The sequence below is a fragment of the Ceratina calcarata genome, unplaced genomic scaffold (genome assembly GCF_001652005.2).
Source record: "Ceratina calcarata isolate Rehan_Ccalc_2016 unplaced genomic scaffold, ASM165200v1 scaffold97.2, whole genome shotgun sequence".
Lineage (NCBI taxonomy): Eukaryota > Metazoa > Arthropoda > Insecta > Hymenoptera > Apidae > Ceratina > Ceratina calcarata.
Window position 1 is genome coordinate 390,062 of NW_017181113.1, and position 17,517 is coordinate 407,578.

Sequence of the window (17,517 nt, forward strand, 5' to 3'; positions counted from 1 at the left end):
GACCATGCTGCCCACCATGTCCACCATGCGGACCATGCTGCCCACCGTGTCCACCATGCGGACCATGCTGCCCACCGTGTCCACCATGCGGACCATGCTGCCCACCGTGTCCACCATGCGGACCATGCTGCCCACCATGTCCACCTAGTTCCTGTTGTGCACCAGTCTGTGTCGACTTGTGCTGTCCATCCTCTTGTGTGCCGCCTTGTTGTACTTACAATATTTGTTTCCCATGTCCTCCGCCATGCCCACCACCCTGCACACCGTGTTCACCGTGCCCACCATGCCCACCATGTACACCATGCTGCCCACCATGTGTACCATGTTGCCCACCACCATGCTGTCCACCACCGTGTCCACCGCCATGTCCACCACCATGTCCACCATGCTTTCCAATATGTTCTCCATGCCAGCCATGCTGCCCACCATGTCCACCATGCGGACCGTGCTGTCCACCATGTGTACCATGCTGTCCACCATGTGTACCATGCTGCCCACCATGCATACCATGCTGCCCACCACCGTGTCCACCACCGTGTCCACCACCTTGTCCACCATGCCCACAAATATGTATTCCACTGTGCCCACCTTGTGGACCTTGTTCACCGTGCGGACCTTGTCCACCGTGTCCACCACGATGTTCACCGTGCCCACCGTGTCTACCGTGTGCTCCCTGCTGTCCGCCTCCGTGTCCGCCACCATGTCCGCCAATCTGTTCACCGTGTACGCCGTGTTGCTCGCCGTGTCCACCGATGTGCTGCACGCCGTGTCTTCCAACATGCTCATACCCTCCGTGTCTACCCTGCTGCCCGCCATGCTGATGGCCGAAATGTTCTTCTTTCATGCTCGAGCAAAATTATATTTTCTGTATACATTTTTTGTTTCGAGATAATAAGTTTGATTTATGTACGTTCGATTTCCGTCATATTTGTAAACTAAAATTGTTCTAATGTTAAGAAAGAAAAAAAAATGTAAATGGATGAAATGTAAAGAAATTAACACTTATATGCATTTTACATATAAGCATTTGATATTGTTTTTTAAATTTAAACAACCTATTTACGTTGTCCAATTTTCAATAAAAAGAGCAATAAAGTTCTTTCACAGTAAATGAGTTGCTTTATTTGAATCTTCATTATATGTTACAAGTATTAGAATAATTAATCTGAGAGGGAATATCAGTAAGTATTAATAGTTTGTATATTATACTGTATTTGTACAATGTAATATGTGTTTCAATATTCAGGGCTATCGTTCCTTATTAACGTAATCATTTCCAGGTAAATATACAGTAAAAAGAGAAATTTACATGTACTGAGGCAATGATTTTATAATTGACATGGTGGATACTGTCGTGGATGTCGTGATTGTAAATACTTCGCAGGTAAACAACAAGGCCACGGTTTAACTAGACAGTTCGGTCCATTTTGGCACTGGCTCAATGGACATGTATCTTGAAGGCCATCCCTGTGCACGCACTGGCACCTTGTGAACAGAATTCCGTTTCGCATTTCAGGAAATTTCAATTCGTCCTAAAATAAAAATTAACGTCTTTCATTTGTTTTTTACTTCACCAACAGTGAATCCTATTAATAGTCGAACACACATCAAAATAAAACAAGTTTCTTCACTTATGTGGGATGTTAGGAGGTCTGGTTTAAAAGTGCTGCGAGTGTTTTCAATTTATTTATTATCATTATTTTGTATAGTATTAGTAGGTTTCACCTTCGACAATTGACAACGAGTTTTGTCGGTCGGTGGTTTTTCTACACACTTTTCTCTGCTCTGTGATGAATCGAAGATGTCTTCTCCAAATGGAATCATTAAAAACATGGGTACATATGGGCTTTTTTCGGTACATGGCCTGTTACATTCTTCCTTCTTTTGCGCATTGTTATACCTCGTATTTGTATGTACTGCTTCGTTTCTATAATGATTACTGTTGAACAGAGGAAAATTAATTTTTGTGTCTATTAAATCTTGTAGATTATATTTTCTATGTTCGGCTATTAATGAATCTACTTTTCTTTTAAATTGAGTAAGTACAATAAATACATTATATAATTTGGAAATTGAACTAACCATTCCGGTGGCACTGGTTTTACGTGGCAAATTGTATGGCACTGCATCTTGTTCGGATTTTCAAATAATATAAAACGGTAATAAGGATTGTAAAGTACTTGTTAATTTTTCATGTTGTACAGGGTATTAAACTGAAATTTTGAAGAACATGCCGAAAAATGTTGCAATGAATTTTGTGAGTGATTGACTGAAGTGAATGTGTTTGTTCTAAAATTCCTGATCTATGGCATGAATTTAGTTGGTTTAAAAAAAAAATAAGAATTCGATTTTAATTCATTTAGTACGCGGTATTCAGAGTCATTGCTCNAGATATAATATACACGTAGAATATTTCACGAATTTAACAGTCAAATTACAAGATGTTGTGAACATTTCACAAAACGCATTGATCAAGTTAGCACTATCATTGATTTGTACTAGACATGAAAATTATTAAATTCAGTAACAACAGGACTTTGGTGGACACGGTGTCATACAAAGTGGCAAGCATGGTGGACTGCAGCAGGCGTCGCATCGATAAAATTTATCCGTCTGTTGAAAAACGATGTTAAGTTAAAAAATTTAATGATTATACGAAAATCTCGATAAATATTTTACGTACACCTTGCAGGGCGTAACTTCGTCCCGGGATCGGATAGTATAAATCTGAACCAATTTCAGTTAAATTCGAAGTCTTAATTATATCAGCTGTAGAATTGTACACGATGAGTGGTCTTCTCATAGGAAAGTTCCATAATGGTTTGCACTCGTCAGGGCTAGGTATAGTGTCCCAAGCTTCTGGGTCATACCTCGGGTTGTATTTTACACAAGGCATCGGTTTTGTACATCTCCTAAAGGAAATGACAATCACAAAATAATATTGTTGTATGTATGTGAAAAATTAATTTATAAATTATTTATATTTTAGTATTTTATAACTCCTTTTATTTCTATTCGATACAATGGAGGGTTGAATAAATTGGGGGATCAACTCTTACAAACAATCCATTTTGTTGAAGAGACATCTTATACGACTAAGTTCGTTCCCACATTTTCCTATTCTGCTGCAGAAGCCCCAATTTCCAATGGCCTCTGCAACGCCGGTGCCACGTCCTCTTGAAAATTCACACTGCATGTTGAAAGAATAGGATTGTAGTCCTTCACAATTAGCACTAACGAGATTTATCGATAACTAAAATATGTAATTTATCTAATAGGTAATAAATTCGAAAAATTGTATATGTGTATATTAAACAATTTTTCTATTGTTTAATAAGTAATAAACGACAAATTTTGATGTTTAGTTGTAGAATCAAAACGTTTTCTGTCAAAATTTCATGTTGCTGAATTTTTTCGTTTATGTCTATATAAAATTAAACAATTGAACAGTTTCAAACTCCTTGCAATCGAATATTTTGATAACGGCCAGTATTCCATAGAGTTAGTATAGATAGAGTAGGCAAGCCCGGTAGGTAGGCGTCCGGTGAATAAAAAGAGAAAGGAAATTGGATTTGGTGGTGCTATCTTTCTCTCACGACAAAACAGAGAAGAAATAATAATACCAAGTTCGTTTTTTCTCTCTTTCTATCGATGTGATGTTTCCACTTACACGCGCGCCTATGTTTTGCCTACTCTATCTATATTAACTCTATGCAGTATTCAGAGTCGTTGTTTGTTCTTAAGACCGTCTTAAGCATTTGCTATCACTCCTTTTTTTCAATAATTTAATGTACATGCTAATGAATGTTAATATGAATTAAAAAAAATATTTTTGCACATTTAAAAAATCCAACTGGACTGAAATTTCAGGTCTACAAAAGAGGATATGGATATGGATGGAGAAAATATGGTAACCATAGTTCAACGGTATTACCTAAAGAGATAATAGATTGTTGAAGGAATAAAAATAAGACTGAAATATGTTTCATTACAATACATTTTCATATCACGTTTACAAATAATAAAAAAAACAACTATGAACGTAAGAGACGTGTGTTCCTTACCAATAAAATAGTACTGAGTACTGATACGTAGAAATATTATATATTTATAATATATTAAATGCTAACGAGAGATAATATTTACATAGTAGACAAAGTGCATATCGACATACCTGCACGGTACCACTGACATACATAAGAAAAAGCTAGAAGTATAAGTACAATCATTGCGTAATTGCGCTAGATCTGCGTTCGTTCTTCTGAAACGCCTCTTTCCTATTATCTTTTCTACTCTAGTATCCATTACGAAATCCTATTTTTCGCTTTATTCTCCAATCAGGCTTACCGCTAATAAATATAATCAACGAGCTTGACAATCGCATACCTGGCATCGGGTATCTGAGATTACGTGGAATTCGCATGTTCTAACAATTCATATATGATTTATAAGTGATCATTGAATTCGTCTTTTCAATAGTTATAAGATATTAAGTATTATTCTTCCGGATGTACTCTGTCTAAATTTTAATAAAAAACGTGCACGAATACATAATTGTTGGGTCCTAAATGAACATACACGTAGACAAATTGTGACAAGTTCACGTGACTCCTCATTTATCTAAATAAGAATCTAATATTAAATTTTATTCTCCCATTAATTGCTCTCCTTTTAGTAATTCCATTAGTCAATTAATTAGCTCGTAAACATTCTAATATTTGTATGGGAACAGATTTATAAATCATATTAGAATGACGCGTGTCTGCGCGAAGGCACGGCAATTTATCCTTGCGTATCCTGAATCGGAAATGAGTTATCCGAACATGGGTGAACTTATCAGTGCGTGTGAAATCTCTTACAATTGACGCGACGAAAGGTTCCACGCCTTTTAATCTCTCGCACTCCATGTTTCCACCGTCGCATATCTGTAGTTGGTTTTGAGCCAGCGGGACGCGTTAGATTTGAATCGATTCTCACACTTGCGATACACCGGAATGCAAATAGAAAGTTCGGGCTGAATAGAATGTCTTTGCGGACCACGCCAATGAAAGTGTATTGCGTTACGGTTACCCATAGCGAGGCTAATCTTGGGGCAGGCTTGCATTTGTCGTAACTGTTGCAAAAGTCGATTTTGCTTCCGATTTAGGCGGCCCGTGTTCTGTCCAGCAGGCTGATAATTTAGGAATTGAATCACGCTAACCGCAGGTGCCGACCAAAATGGCATGATAGCATGCCAGTTGTGGTGAAAGTCGCATTCCAAGTAATATTTAGATTGCTTCTATTTATTCTCTAGCGAATAACTGAAAAATCTAAAACAGTTTTCTAGACTGCGAATTTTTCCTTTTTTCATGTCTAAATCAAATCTATTTTATCCATAAAAAATAACGATGAATAAACTATTGTATGATTCATTCGTCTGAATGAATGGACATTTTTATGGGCAGTAAGACGCAACATAATGATATGTCGTGCATATCAAATGTTTCTATAAATCAGGAAATGAATTTGAGAACGAAATCAAGAAACAACAGTATTTTTTATCGACAAAATAAAAATCGGTTTTTAAATAAAAGTAAAAATCAAAGATTAAATAATCAACAACTAATGACAAGAAATGTCAAAAAGTCACAAGGTCAGTATTTAAGTAATGTAGAGAACAATCTAAGCAAATGGGAGATTTTACTGAATCTAATGAAACCAATTATAAATTCCTAATGTTCAGTCAGAAACAAGATGCAACATTTTGAGCGAACAAAATATGTCTTAAGTAATAAGACTTATTTTCAACTTCTAAACATTTTTTTCATTCAAAAATAATTTTTGATCTTTACGAGCTGAAAATAAAAAAGTCATGATTTAATTTATCTGTGATAAAAAATAATTCAAACTGTGTTATAAATATATAAAATTCGCAGTCTACTTATTAACTTACTACGGAAAGCAGCCAGAAATAGTAGTACTCTTCATTCATAAGCAACATGCATGTACAGAGTGAATCAGTAAAAAGTGTCATTTATGATTATCCTATGATGATTGATATCATTAAACAACTTGACAGGGACATATTTTAATTTGTCAAAATTCATTTAATGAATTCGTACAGAATTTGTTTTAATTAAATCATTAAAAAGAATATTTTTGTGTGAAAAAACAGCTCTGATTGAATCATTAAAAAATTATATTTGATACTTTTTACTGATATGCTCTCTGTAAATCGCGGATCAATTGGATTCTGTATGTCCTGTGTCTCCTATGAATCATTTCTCTGGGAAACATTGTCTTGACGCGATTAAAGGATCTATCCGGGTTTTGTAATCGAATCAGTAAACGAGCACGTTCGTCGGGATCGTGCGCAAACGCTGATGAATATTCCGTTCGCCGCGTAGAATCTGTGCGGTATAGCATGTTACTGTGAACGTGAACGCGACGAGAAATTGCTGCGGTAACGTATCGCGGTATGGTATGCGTGAGTATTGCGTCAGGTCATTGACTTTCACTCTCTAACGATAGCTCGTTCGTGAACCGATCTGACAATGAGGAAAAAAATGCTTTCGAAGCCGATCTAGTTATTGCTTATGAAATTTCATTATTCGACAAGTCGTCGTTTTTTAAAGAGAAGAACGATCTTGATATTTCGAAGCTATCATTAGACTACTATTAATAAAAAAATTGTATAGAATATATTAGGTACCGGAAAAAGTTCGAGTGGTTTTTTACTGACATATAATAATTAACGAACTGGCTTTCTCCTGGATATTAGCGAAATGGGAATGAACTTGAACTTGTTTGAAAGTTTGACACATGTAGTTAGTATAAACTGGTATAATTGCTCGGTATGTACTTTTAATTGTTTCGTTGTTTTGTAAACGGTGGACACCGAGAACACCGAAAACTTGCACTTTTGTGCAGTTTAAATATTATAATACGATTTTGTGAGTTAGTTCTATCACAGTGTCAATAATTGTACTTTGGTCGATATTGTCGTAATTATGTTTATGCAGCTTTATGGTTAATACTTGAAGCCTTATTGTGTCTGTCATGCACAGATTATTTTTCTAGGCTACTAAATATCAAATATCATGCAACAAAGAAATTATATTAAGAGGCTACGATAGTCACGTGACTTTTCGAATATTTGTCGCTAAATTTTTCACGTTTTTTTCTTTTGTTTTACCAATAACACAACAAAAACAGTGTAAAATATGGGTTTTCAAGCCTGTATTAGAATATTTTTCGGTTGTCCAGTACATTTTGGAGAGAGAAGGATTCAACCTAAGGCGCACTGGTATTAATTTCATCCAGAACTGATAAGATTTATGTTTTTGAGTAAATTTTACACAGGATTCACTGAGATACTTACCGTATTTTAATGTATGTTTAACTTAACTTACAAAGTGATTTACAACAATTCACAAGTTAACAAGAGAAGCGCAGTAATTATTATCTGCATGGAAAGATTTATCGTGTATGTATGAGTGGAAGACAGGAACAAGTGTTAACAATTATTTCTAAAGACAAATATTAAAACACAGGCAAAAGCAATATCTTCAACAAGAACAAATATATAAATGCAATAGCTGTGTGTCGCCGATTTTTCTCTCATCCTTCTAACGTTCAAATTATTAAACGTCAACATAATCTCATAAAATAATAATCAGAGAGCAGTAGAATTCTCGTCTCTCCATGAAAGGAACACTTGACGATCCAAAAATATTCTAATACAGGTACAAAAAATGGGCCATCAATTTTTGGCCAATTTCATGGGTAACATCGACATTCTTAAAGATCAATAAATTATCAAAATTATGCCAAGTTGTACAAAGGAAATAAACGAATACCGCATCCATTACAAAAGCAACATTGCCCAGTCAACAGGCCTCCTCGACAACCTTGAATGAATTCATTTAGCGAAATTATATTCGATCCCAGATACTCGCGCCAGGCCCACTGACAGCACCATCTCGCGTAAACTGGCTACTGATATGATACATAATGGTATAGTATAAAAAATTCGTAAGGGATACCTTATTCCTATCGTACGAAACGCGCTGCGATAAACGGTAGAATGGTAGAATATTATCAATAACGACCAGCGTTCGCTCGAAGATACTGATCGATCTGTCCCGCGGAGAGAGGTGCGCTGGCAGCGTTCGAGGACCTCGCGGGTGCTACGTAGTAAAAGGATTGAGGTTGCGACTCGAGGAACTGCAACCTCTGCGACTGCAAGGGTTGCTGCTGCTGCTGCTGCTGCTGTTGACGTCGCTGCTGCTGAGCGTAAAGCTGTTGCGATTGCTGCAACAGTTGCGACTGCTGCTTTCTGTAAAGGACCTCCTGGGGTTGTGCGGCGGGCGCGGGTGCAGTCTGGGATTGTTGGGTGGCCTTATAAAGCGGGGACTGACGCTGTGGCTGTTGGGGCTGGATCTGCTGCAACTGCTGCAGTCCATAATAGGACTGGGGCTGGGCTACGAATGGTTGCAGTTTGTGACTTAGGGTGAAGTCACCCACGGTTTGGGGTAGCGTTTGATATAGTTGGGTATTGTACTGACCGGTTGAGGGGTCGTAAATTAGCTCCGATTGGTAGATAGGGTCCGCGGCGGGTGCTCCGATACCTGCGCTTTGACTCGATAATTTTACTTTCGATGCTTGCGCTTGGGGTTTAGGCGTTGGCGCCACGCTGACCGTGTTCACGTAACGCTCGAGCTCGGCAGCAAAGTCGAGGTGAGCCGCGGCCGATGCCGGTGTAGTGCGGGAATTAGACGATACCGTGGCTGCAGAGGAGGGAGCTCGAGTGTAGGACAGCGCAGCGCGTTCCGTGCTGCTTGGGGACACGTACTGAGCGGCTACCTGGGCTACGTGGGGTCTGGGTGTGATCGCGACCGATTGCGGCCTCGGGTGACGGGTTACCGGACGTCGGGTGGTCGTTTCGTGGGTCTGATAAGCCGTGGAGGACACCGTAGGTTGGCTGCGAAGAATCGGCGACGCCGTGCTCTGATACTGCGTAGTCGAGGACGCTATTCTGTACAGAGCTGGACTGGCCGTAGGCGACGGTTCGTACAGAGCCGTTGACGGTGTTACTGGCACGTAACTCGGCTGCTGTCCTCTGTAACCATTTTCTCGTAGCTGCGAGGGTCTCACCACGTCTTCATCGCCCAATTCTTGGCTCGCGTCGTCGTCTAATTTATAGTGCGATTGGAAGATCGTGGTAGGTGCCCGAGTGGTGGATTGTTGATAGGATGGTCTCACGGGCCTTGGCACCGGTCTCACCGAAGGATAATTCGCCGGCCCGGAGAGCTCGTCTTCCTTTTGCTCGTCGGCGAGATCGTCCTCGTCTTTCGGCGCGTTCGGGTCGCAGGGATTACCGGAGACATAAGTGAACTCTCTTTTGTTGCCGTCGGGGTCTACGTAGCCGTACTTGCCGCGCACTACGCAGTCGGTTCCGCGGGTCTCCTCTTTGAATGATCCGTCAGCTGCTTCGTAGCCGAAAGTGAAAGATCCGTCGTCGTTTACTTTGTTGTAATTACGAATCGTCTGGACTGGTGGCGGTCTTGATGAGTGCAGGGCGTCCTTCGAACGCGGTGAATGAAGGGCACGTGTACGTGTTTGGTAGACCGGCGAGCTGTAATCGTCTTCAGCCGCTTGGCTGTCGTCCTCTTCGTAATATACTTGCGGTTCCGCGACACGCGGACGGATCTCCGCTCGTTTTGCTTCCGTTAACAGCAGAAGGCATAGCGGGATTACCTGCAAATTAAAGTTATTAATTCAAACAATTGCGATACGTTAATCTTCTTTTGTTTTCGTCAGAGGCGTAGCTAGAAATATAGGATCTTTACCCAAACATACTCGGAGGAACCAATCACACTTATATAACAAGGCCTATATTCTACATAAACATTTGTCGTTTTCTAGGGGAGCAACATTTTATATGCGCGAACCTAATATGTACGCATAGTTGCAGCGTGAAGGGGTTCTATCGCGTCACGCGAACCGTAATCGAAATTGTTGGATTAGAATGTCGCCTAGAATGACCAGGCTGTTATTCTAGTTTCCAGCCACGAAACCGGATTTGTACCAAGGTGTATATGGTTTACAAGTGAATAGGAAGCAGAAGATGGCGAAGAGAGAGCGAGAGTTTTGCGGATCGGTGAACGCGAATTCGTGCGTACATGTATGTAAGGTATGCGATGGAAAAATTCTCAAATGTACTACTCATATAGTAATATATTTCTAATCTTTTTCATCAATTTCTATTCACTAGAATCGGAGAAATTATATACCAAAAATATTGAAAATCACGTATCAAGGGTATGGGTGATGGTGATGCGTAGGGGTGACTCAAGGAATTCCGGACCCATTTCGTACACACGTATATAAAATGCTTCAACTAGCAACGACACGTGGAAACCAGTAAAGATCATAAAAATGGAAAGAAAGAACGTGTGGCATTTTTCATGTGTATGTGCGAAGCGAGTCCGGAATCCAGTGAACCATTCTTACAAGTATGTAAGGTATGCGCGGTTAAATTCTTTATCGCTTCGCTCGAAGCACGTACACGGCGTAGTTAAGGAAAAATATTACTGTGTGTGCTCATCGTGATGTTACGATACTCGATAAACTCGGGGTGTTATAGGAAAAAGATGTGAACAGATATTGGTTTGCTATGCAAATGTTGCAATGGAGTTTGCCCTTCGCCTGAGATCCTATCAATGTCACATTGGTGGTCTCGACTTTTCATTTCCTTCTTGCTTTCAGGAAATCCTGTGGGTGTCATTTTTATTTTAGAAAACTGCTTCTTGAGATTTTGTTGAGGCATACTTGGTTAACGTAATAGTTTAAACTACTTTTGACCATAGACACGTAAGAATAGATAGCGTGAGCGAGCCAGATAATCGACTGAACGATAAAAAGAGAAAATTGCTAGATAATGATCTCTTTCTTTGTCTAGCCGTTCATATGCAACAGTACTTGTTATTCCTGGTTTAAATATATGTTTATGCTGTGGTATTTGTGTCAGGCAAGGATAGTAGACCCTTTTTGTGGATTGCTTTCTTTTTATTGCATCGATGCAGCCAGTTCGTATCGATAAACGAACCGAATACTTAATAGACGTTCTACTGTATTGCGTCATGTTCATTTGAACTTGAATGGAAACCGAATTTATTTTTTAAACTGGTCAAGGATACTTTCGATTATTAAAAGAGAAGGTAACGAAAACGACCGTACACCAGCGCCAGAGTTAACGCAAGAAAGTGTGAGTGTCGTAGTGTGTTTCCTGTGGGTCGTCGCGAGGCGTGGTGCCGCCTGTCTTTTGCACGAGCATTTCGTTCTCGGTTCAAGGAGATCCAGAAGCGAAACACCTCACCGTCGCGGCGAGCTAAACTACGACGACGCTCTGAATCGGAATCTCTCACGGTATAAGCCAACCCAGGCACGCCGTAATCTTTGTGCCTCGACTGCCTCGCCCCGTATTCGGGTCAACCCGAGTAGTAGAAATTACGTAACACACGTGAGCGCCGCTGGGGCGGTTCCCACCAAGGCGAGCCACACAGAGCCCACCGAGTCGCTTTACTGTACCGGAAGTCGGGACTACGACCACGTAACGATCTAAAGGACGTGTACGAACTGACTCAACCATGGGAAATATTTCCTTCATAACAGGAATAATGAAGATGAATCGTGATAAACTGTTACAAGGAAATTGAAGTTTACCCCGATGCACCATTTACAGCGGATTTCTTCAGTTATAGAAATGCCCTAGTTCATGCTATGTACGAGGTATCAATAAGACCTTGCGCGTGTCTTCACCTATTTAACTACTTCCATTTACAGTAACGTAGCCAGGACTTTAACGATGAGTTAGGAAGCTCTTTTACATATATAGAAGGTGTACCCAGATTAATATACAAATAAATAAAAAATGTTGCTAGATATACAAATAAGATGTTTCGTTAGTAAAAAAAGTTAAAAATTATGACCCATTCTTGTTATCTGTCGAATAGCAATTTCTTTCAATTTTTTATCACGTTTTATACAGTAAATTAAACTTTTTAACATCCCACGAAAAATTAATTTGTTTGGTCCAATATTAAAAAAGTTATTATGCTTTGAACTGTGCCCGAATACAAATGAGAGCCACTGTACGTAATAAACAGATGTACAAGTATTTGGAGATAAAAACTAATTATGAAATTAAGTCACTTAACAATAAAATTAGTTGTTAATGTTGCGAGTAAGCTTCTGTTTGTTGAATTAATTGCATACTTCGTTTGAACTCGATTCTTGCGATGAAAGTGCCTTACAGGAAGCGCTGTCATTTCAACTATCACTCTCAGTACATACTTGCAATCTTTCTGACGCAAGTATTCAACTAGACTTCCGTCGTTTTTAATTATCGTAACGAATTCACTTGTTTTTTCATTTTCCTCTTACTTTGTCTTCGGCAACGCACGTTTCCCTTAATAAATTGCATACGTTCTCCGTCATAATGAATTCCTATCCTTAGCTATCGCTTTGATCATAGATTTTGCATTAATTTCACTTCCAAAAACGTCAACGATTATTCTGTACGCTTTTTTATGTAACGATTTATGCGTCTGCTTGATGTAACATTCCTCGCATCTATGAGACCGTTCTATCGTGTTTCTGTTACGTATAGAGAAAGAATCGACGTATAAAATTACGCGATGCCTTGTATTGTGAATAACTGGTGTGGAACCGATGTAAGAGAAAATTCTTGCATAAAAACACGTTACACGCCTCCTTGAAGTGCATAGAAAGCGACGTCGATTTAATTACCGCTTTTAATATTTATGCATACCAGGAAGATTACGTCTTTGAAATACCAGATTTCAAAGAAATAAACATTTCTTTGTTCACGCTTTCCTATTACTTTGCTTTGCTCTGTTATAAATTCTTTATTATATCAGTACATAGTTTAATAAACACATGAGGTGAACGTCCCAATGTCCTAGTTAATTTCTACTCACTACTTGTATATTACATAAATAAATTTGATCGAGATAACTTTTACTTTGCAACAAAAACTTGTCTAATATAAAAATATAGAATGTAATTACAAACACAATACAAATATGCGTATCAACCATTTACGAGATTTATGAATTAGATACAGTTCTTTATCTAATTTATTTGTTTTGAAACGCTGTAAATTGCAGATGCACTTGGATAGTTCTTTCTCGTGGCATCTCGTCCAAGCGAAACTTATAGTTCTACTCATTGGACCGTGTCGATTTCTTTCTGTCTCTATTTTCTATGTGAAAATGTGCCAGAAGAAAAGCAGGTGATATTGTGCCGAATCGGGCAACGACCAACATTTTTCAAGCGAATCGGTTTCTTCGATTCCAACCGCAAAGTAGTCGCAGCGTGAAACTAATGAGACCTTGCCCTTTAAAATAAGATACGAGAAAAATCATGAAACGAATGGACGGCTACGTTTAAATCAGGAGTCCCCGAACTGCGGCCCGCGATGTCCAATCATCCGTGATCTTCAATTTGTACAGATTTCTTTACAACTTTACAAAAGAAATAATAAACCCGGTTAATTAAAACTTCGATTCTGACACTTCATATGCACCACCCTAATATTTTGGTATATTGTGGTTTCATGCCAATTTATATTTGAAGTTTTATTACGATAACAATGGAAACAGATGAGCAATGAAACTAAAATAAAATATAATTATTGCATGAAAAACAAGAACTACATTTGCTACATTTCAAGAGAACATTTTCAAGCACGTAATATTTTGATACACAGTGCAATTATGTATTCGATGTAGAAACTGAATCGGTTAAACGAAATTCCAGACTATAATAGTGAGACACAGCGTTTCTTGCAACGAGTTTGGATGAAATCGTGTCGCGTATTCGCGACGATAACATCGATGAAGCCAGAGCGGAGTGGCTACAATCGGCAGCGATCGAACGAATATTCGAGACATTCTGCGCTGTTTTGTTGGCACACGACTCGTCCTTGAGACAGGGTGGTGTACGCGAGACTTTCGAACCGATCTGGTATGCATCATGCTGTGCGGGGCGTGCGCCGATTAATTTCCAGCCAACTCATGATAAAATGCGGCTGTCCTTCCGCGCAATCAAAACCTTTAGGCGACTGTGGCAACTGACGAAATACTGTGTATCATACAGGGCGGGGCTACAATTTCACCCACCTTGAATAAAACTGAAAATGAGTGGTATCGAAAAAGATATTGAAAATTAAAGTTATAGGAGGGACAGTTGACATTGATCTTGCCCAAGCAGGTCATGGTCGTTAAAATTTATCCTAATCAATTTTCCTTTTTTAAACGCTTATGAAAATTCTCAGTTACTCTAGGATTAAACTTTATAATAAAATACTCAGAAATAAGAAATTCATTTACTTTGTTCAAATGTAAAATACCTGATTAATTCCTGTAATGATTAGCGAATGCTCAATACGTAGTTTTGAAGTTAAAAGCAAGAATTTGCAATTGTAAAACGAATGTGTAGTCTAAAATTAAGTAGCTTACAATTAGAACAAGTCAATTATTTTTTCGCATTATCAATTTACCTTGTTGAGGGAAACTACCGATTAAAATCTAGACTGATCAATACAGATCGTCTTATTATTGTCGAGATTGAGTGCTGGCAGGCCCGGCCCACTGAAAGTGTGCACGGTCTAATGTTTAACGGTTCTCCATCTGATCTGGAAAATCGTGACAGGCCACCGTAATCAGCGTTAGAGCATGCCAGTCACACACAGTGAGAGGGTACACTACGAACACATTTCAGTTTATTTGCTCGTGGGCAATCGTTGCCTCGTCTACCACGCCTTGTCTAGCCCTCTGGCTCTGCTTCGGTACTTTCCAGAGAAAGGAAGAACAACGCTTACCGCGTAAAACCTGTCTTACTTTACGGTTCTTATACTCCTACGAAAGCAAACGTGATAGCCCTGTTATAATGCGGAGGTTGTCGTGAATTCTTGCTTCACTTCTACATTTTCTACTAAAACTTTTCATGTCTATTTCTGCGGTATTAAGTAGAATTCAGCTTCTCAGGAACATTCTGTCCTGAAATCTTGCTTCACCTTTTTATTTTTTACTAAAACTTTTCATCTTCTGCTTTGTTAAATAGAATTCAGTTTCTCTAGATGAATTTTTAACATAATATTGTAGAAAAAAATATTGCCTTATTATAATTGCTCAGTAGTATTCTATCCTGAGATCAACAACATAATATAATATATGAACAAAAGACGAATGTACGAATAATGAAATTAAAAAAATAATATTTTTTATAGTCACAAACATCTATCTTATTAATAATTTTGTATTTAATTTACGTCTGAACATTTTTAAACGAACTGCCGGTATTGATAGTGCAGTGTTGCCTTGATTTCTAGCAATGAATTTAAAAGGAAAGAGAAAGACCAGAGGACGGTGTATTGGTAAGGGTAAGATCAATCGAAGAACTCTTTCGAAAGTAAAAGTGAGTTATATAGTTTCTCGAGGAAGGCAGTAGCTCGGAGCAATGTTCTTATTTACCGCAATCGCTTCAATTTATTTTCGTTACACACGCTCCGCGATATCTACACGGTGTCTCGAACCTACAAGGAAAGGTTTCGAACAATCATGAAAGGCAGGCTTAAAAAACGGTGAAAAATATTAGATACATACTTTTTTTACGTAATAGGAGAGTGGTTTCATCCCTTAAACTTAAAGTATCGCAGTTAGGACGAAAATACGTATCTAATATTTTTAACTGTTTTTGAAGCAGTTTCATTAAAATCGGAATCTGATATTTTCTTGTTCGGCGAAAACCTTTTCATAACAGTTTGATGATCTAAATTTGCAACAGCCTGTACATAAGTACTGTACATATCGTTTCTTCTTATTAATATTAATGGAAATGTATTTTTTCATACACGCTTAAATCAAAGTAGGTATATAATAATTCAATTGAAGAAAACAGGATTTGAATCTACATTTATATCTCTTCATCAAAACTTGTCTATTAATGTGTAAACAATCCATTAACATGTAGTTTCACACTGTTTCCTCAAAAAGTGAAATGATTTTTAATTAAAGACCAAATTATTCATATCTACCCAACGGAATTTCTACTGACTTTCGCGAAATTAGAAATAGTGCGATTAGCAATGTAAACAACAGCTAAGGAATTAATTTGAAGAGAAGGAGGGAAATATTAACACGTAGGAAATCATAAAGATCAGATTGCGCAATAACATTGCGCGATGGCAATCGCTCGAGGATGTTACCTTCCCTATTAAGATTTCCTGAATCGATAGAATCGCAATAATTGCAAGTGTAAATTCGTGAACCACGTATTTTACAGAGCAGACTGAGTACGTACTGTAGTGGCCATCAGACTACATATGCATTTATAGGAAAAATGTATATTAAGAATGCATGTCATGTAGAAAAATGTATAAAATATTGAATGATCATTATTTCTTTCAATATTTAAATAATAAAATAAATTTCTCTAACATGTATTTTTTAAACTGATATTACAAGCATTTTATTCTGAATGACCATAATTGTAACAATAATTGCAGATTTGTTATAAACTAAGTTATAAAAAAAATAAAGATAATAGATATATTTTGTCTGTACTATATGATATGGTTCTTCAATTTTATTTTTGTTGTGTTTATTTCGTTTATACCTTCATATTAATGATTTAAATCTATGATTATTAGTACAGTTATACTCTTCCCTGTAACTTTCACGGTGAAGGTACGCTTGCTTAAAAAACAAGCAGAATCTCATTTTCAGAATGGCATTCACTTCGCAAACTGGCAACGGCGACAGGTGTTCAAATAAAATAAATGTACAATGCAAGTAAGTATACGTAACGCGTGTATATGTATACTATAAGTGTGTGCTTGATCTAGGTTTTAGATACAAGCATTTGATTGTATTGTGCATACCGAAGTAGGAAGCAGTTAAAGTTAAAACGTTTCAAGCGCACTTTCTTCGTTTATATTTCCGTAACGGAAGCTGCGATCGATGATTCCTCTCGGATTGATCTATTCTACTACCTGCTAACGCGTTCCAATTAGTTAGCTTGTTCGTTAGTCAATTGATGCCGTCAAACGATTGCTAGACTGAATTGCGTTAATCAAGGCATAAATTTAATACTGAACGGTGCAGGGAATGTTCGAGGAAAGTGACGAGCATAAGTGAAATCGTTCGAATTTTTCTTACCAAGATATTCTAAACTTAAATTTCATGTCGTCGAATAAAAATTAAATATTAAATAGAATCGTGTCATAATTAAATTATAAGTGGACTTAATTTCATAATCAGATATTTATCATATATTATTATGATCAAAATGATTTTTCTGCCATCGTAAATGAGTACTTAGGTATCAATATTTAGGTGGGCCTGGCATATGCATGCAGTAAGCTAATTAGTAACATAAATAAAGAGTGCTATACTAAGGCAATAATAAAGTAAAATAGATAATAAATTAGGATAGGGTAGGATTGAAAGT

The 17,517-nt window shown here is 38.0% G+C and overlaps 3 protein-coding genes across 4 annotated transcripts in view; all 3 read right to left on the reverse strand.

The window, feature by feature from the left end:
• Positions 1 to 1,177: 1,177 nt before the first annotated feature.
• Positions 1,178 to 2,364, reverse strand: LOC113465167 (uncharacterized). Its single transcript, XM_026819190.1, has 3 exons — positions 2,083 to 2,364; positions 1,726 to 1,939; positions 1,178 to 1,532 (listed from the first exon to the last, which is right to left on the reverse strand). The coding sequence occupies exons 1-3, from the start codon at positions 2,127 to 2,129 to the stop codon at positions 1,329 to 1,331; spliced, it is 465 nt and encodes a 154-aa protein (XP_026674991.1). The 5' UTR covers positions 2,130 to 2,364; the 3' UTR covers positions 1,178 to 1,328.
• Positions 2,365 to 2,392: 28 nt separating this feature from the next.
• On the reverse strand, positions 2,393 to 3,697 carry LOC108631794 (uncharacterized). Its single transcript, XM_026819191.1, has 3 exons — positions 3,060 to 3,697; positions 2,684 to 2,912; positions 2,393 to 2,613 (listed from the first exon to the last, which is right to left on the reverse strand). The coding sequence occupies exons 1-3, from the start codon at positions 3,194 to 3,196 to the stop codon at positions 2,521 to 2,523; spliced, it is 459 nt and encodes a 152-aa protein (XP_026674992.1). The 5' UTR covers positions 3,197 to 3,697; the 3' UTR covers positions 2,393 to 2,520.
• A 271-nt stretch (positions 3,698 to 3,968) lies between these two features.
• The window catches only part of LOC108631795 (vacuolar protein sorting-associated protein 27), a 19,450-nt gene continuing 5,901 nt past the window's right edge, over positions 3,969 to 17,517 (reverse strand). Inside the window, exons 2-3 of one of the 2 annotated variants that reach the window (XM_026819177.1) lie at positions 8,547 to 9,738; positions 3,969 to 8,462 (exon numbers count right to left, since the gene is read on the reverse strand). In XM_026819177.1, the coding sequence (XP_026674978.1) occupies positions 8,080 to 8,462; positions 8,547 to 9,738 (1,575 nt within the window). In that variant the 3' untranslated portion in view covers positions 3,969 to 8,079. Of the gene's footprint in view, positions 9,739 to 17,517 lie in introns of both variants that reach the window. The other variant, XM_026819176.1, reaches the window with a different exon arrangement.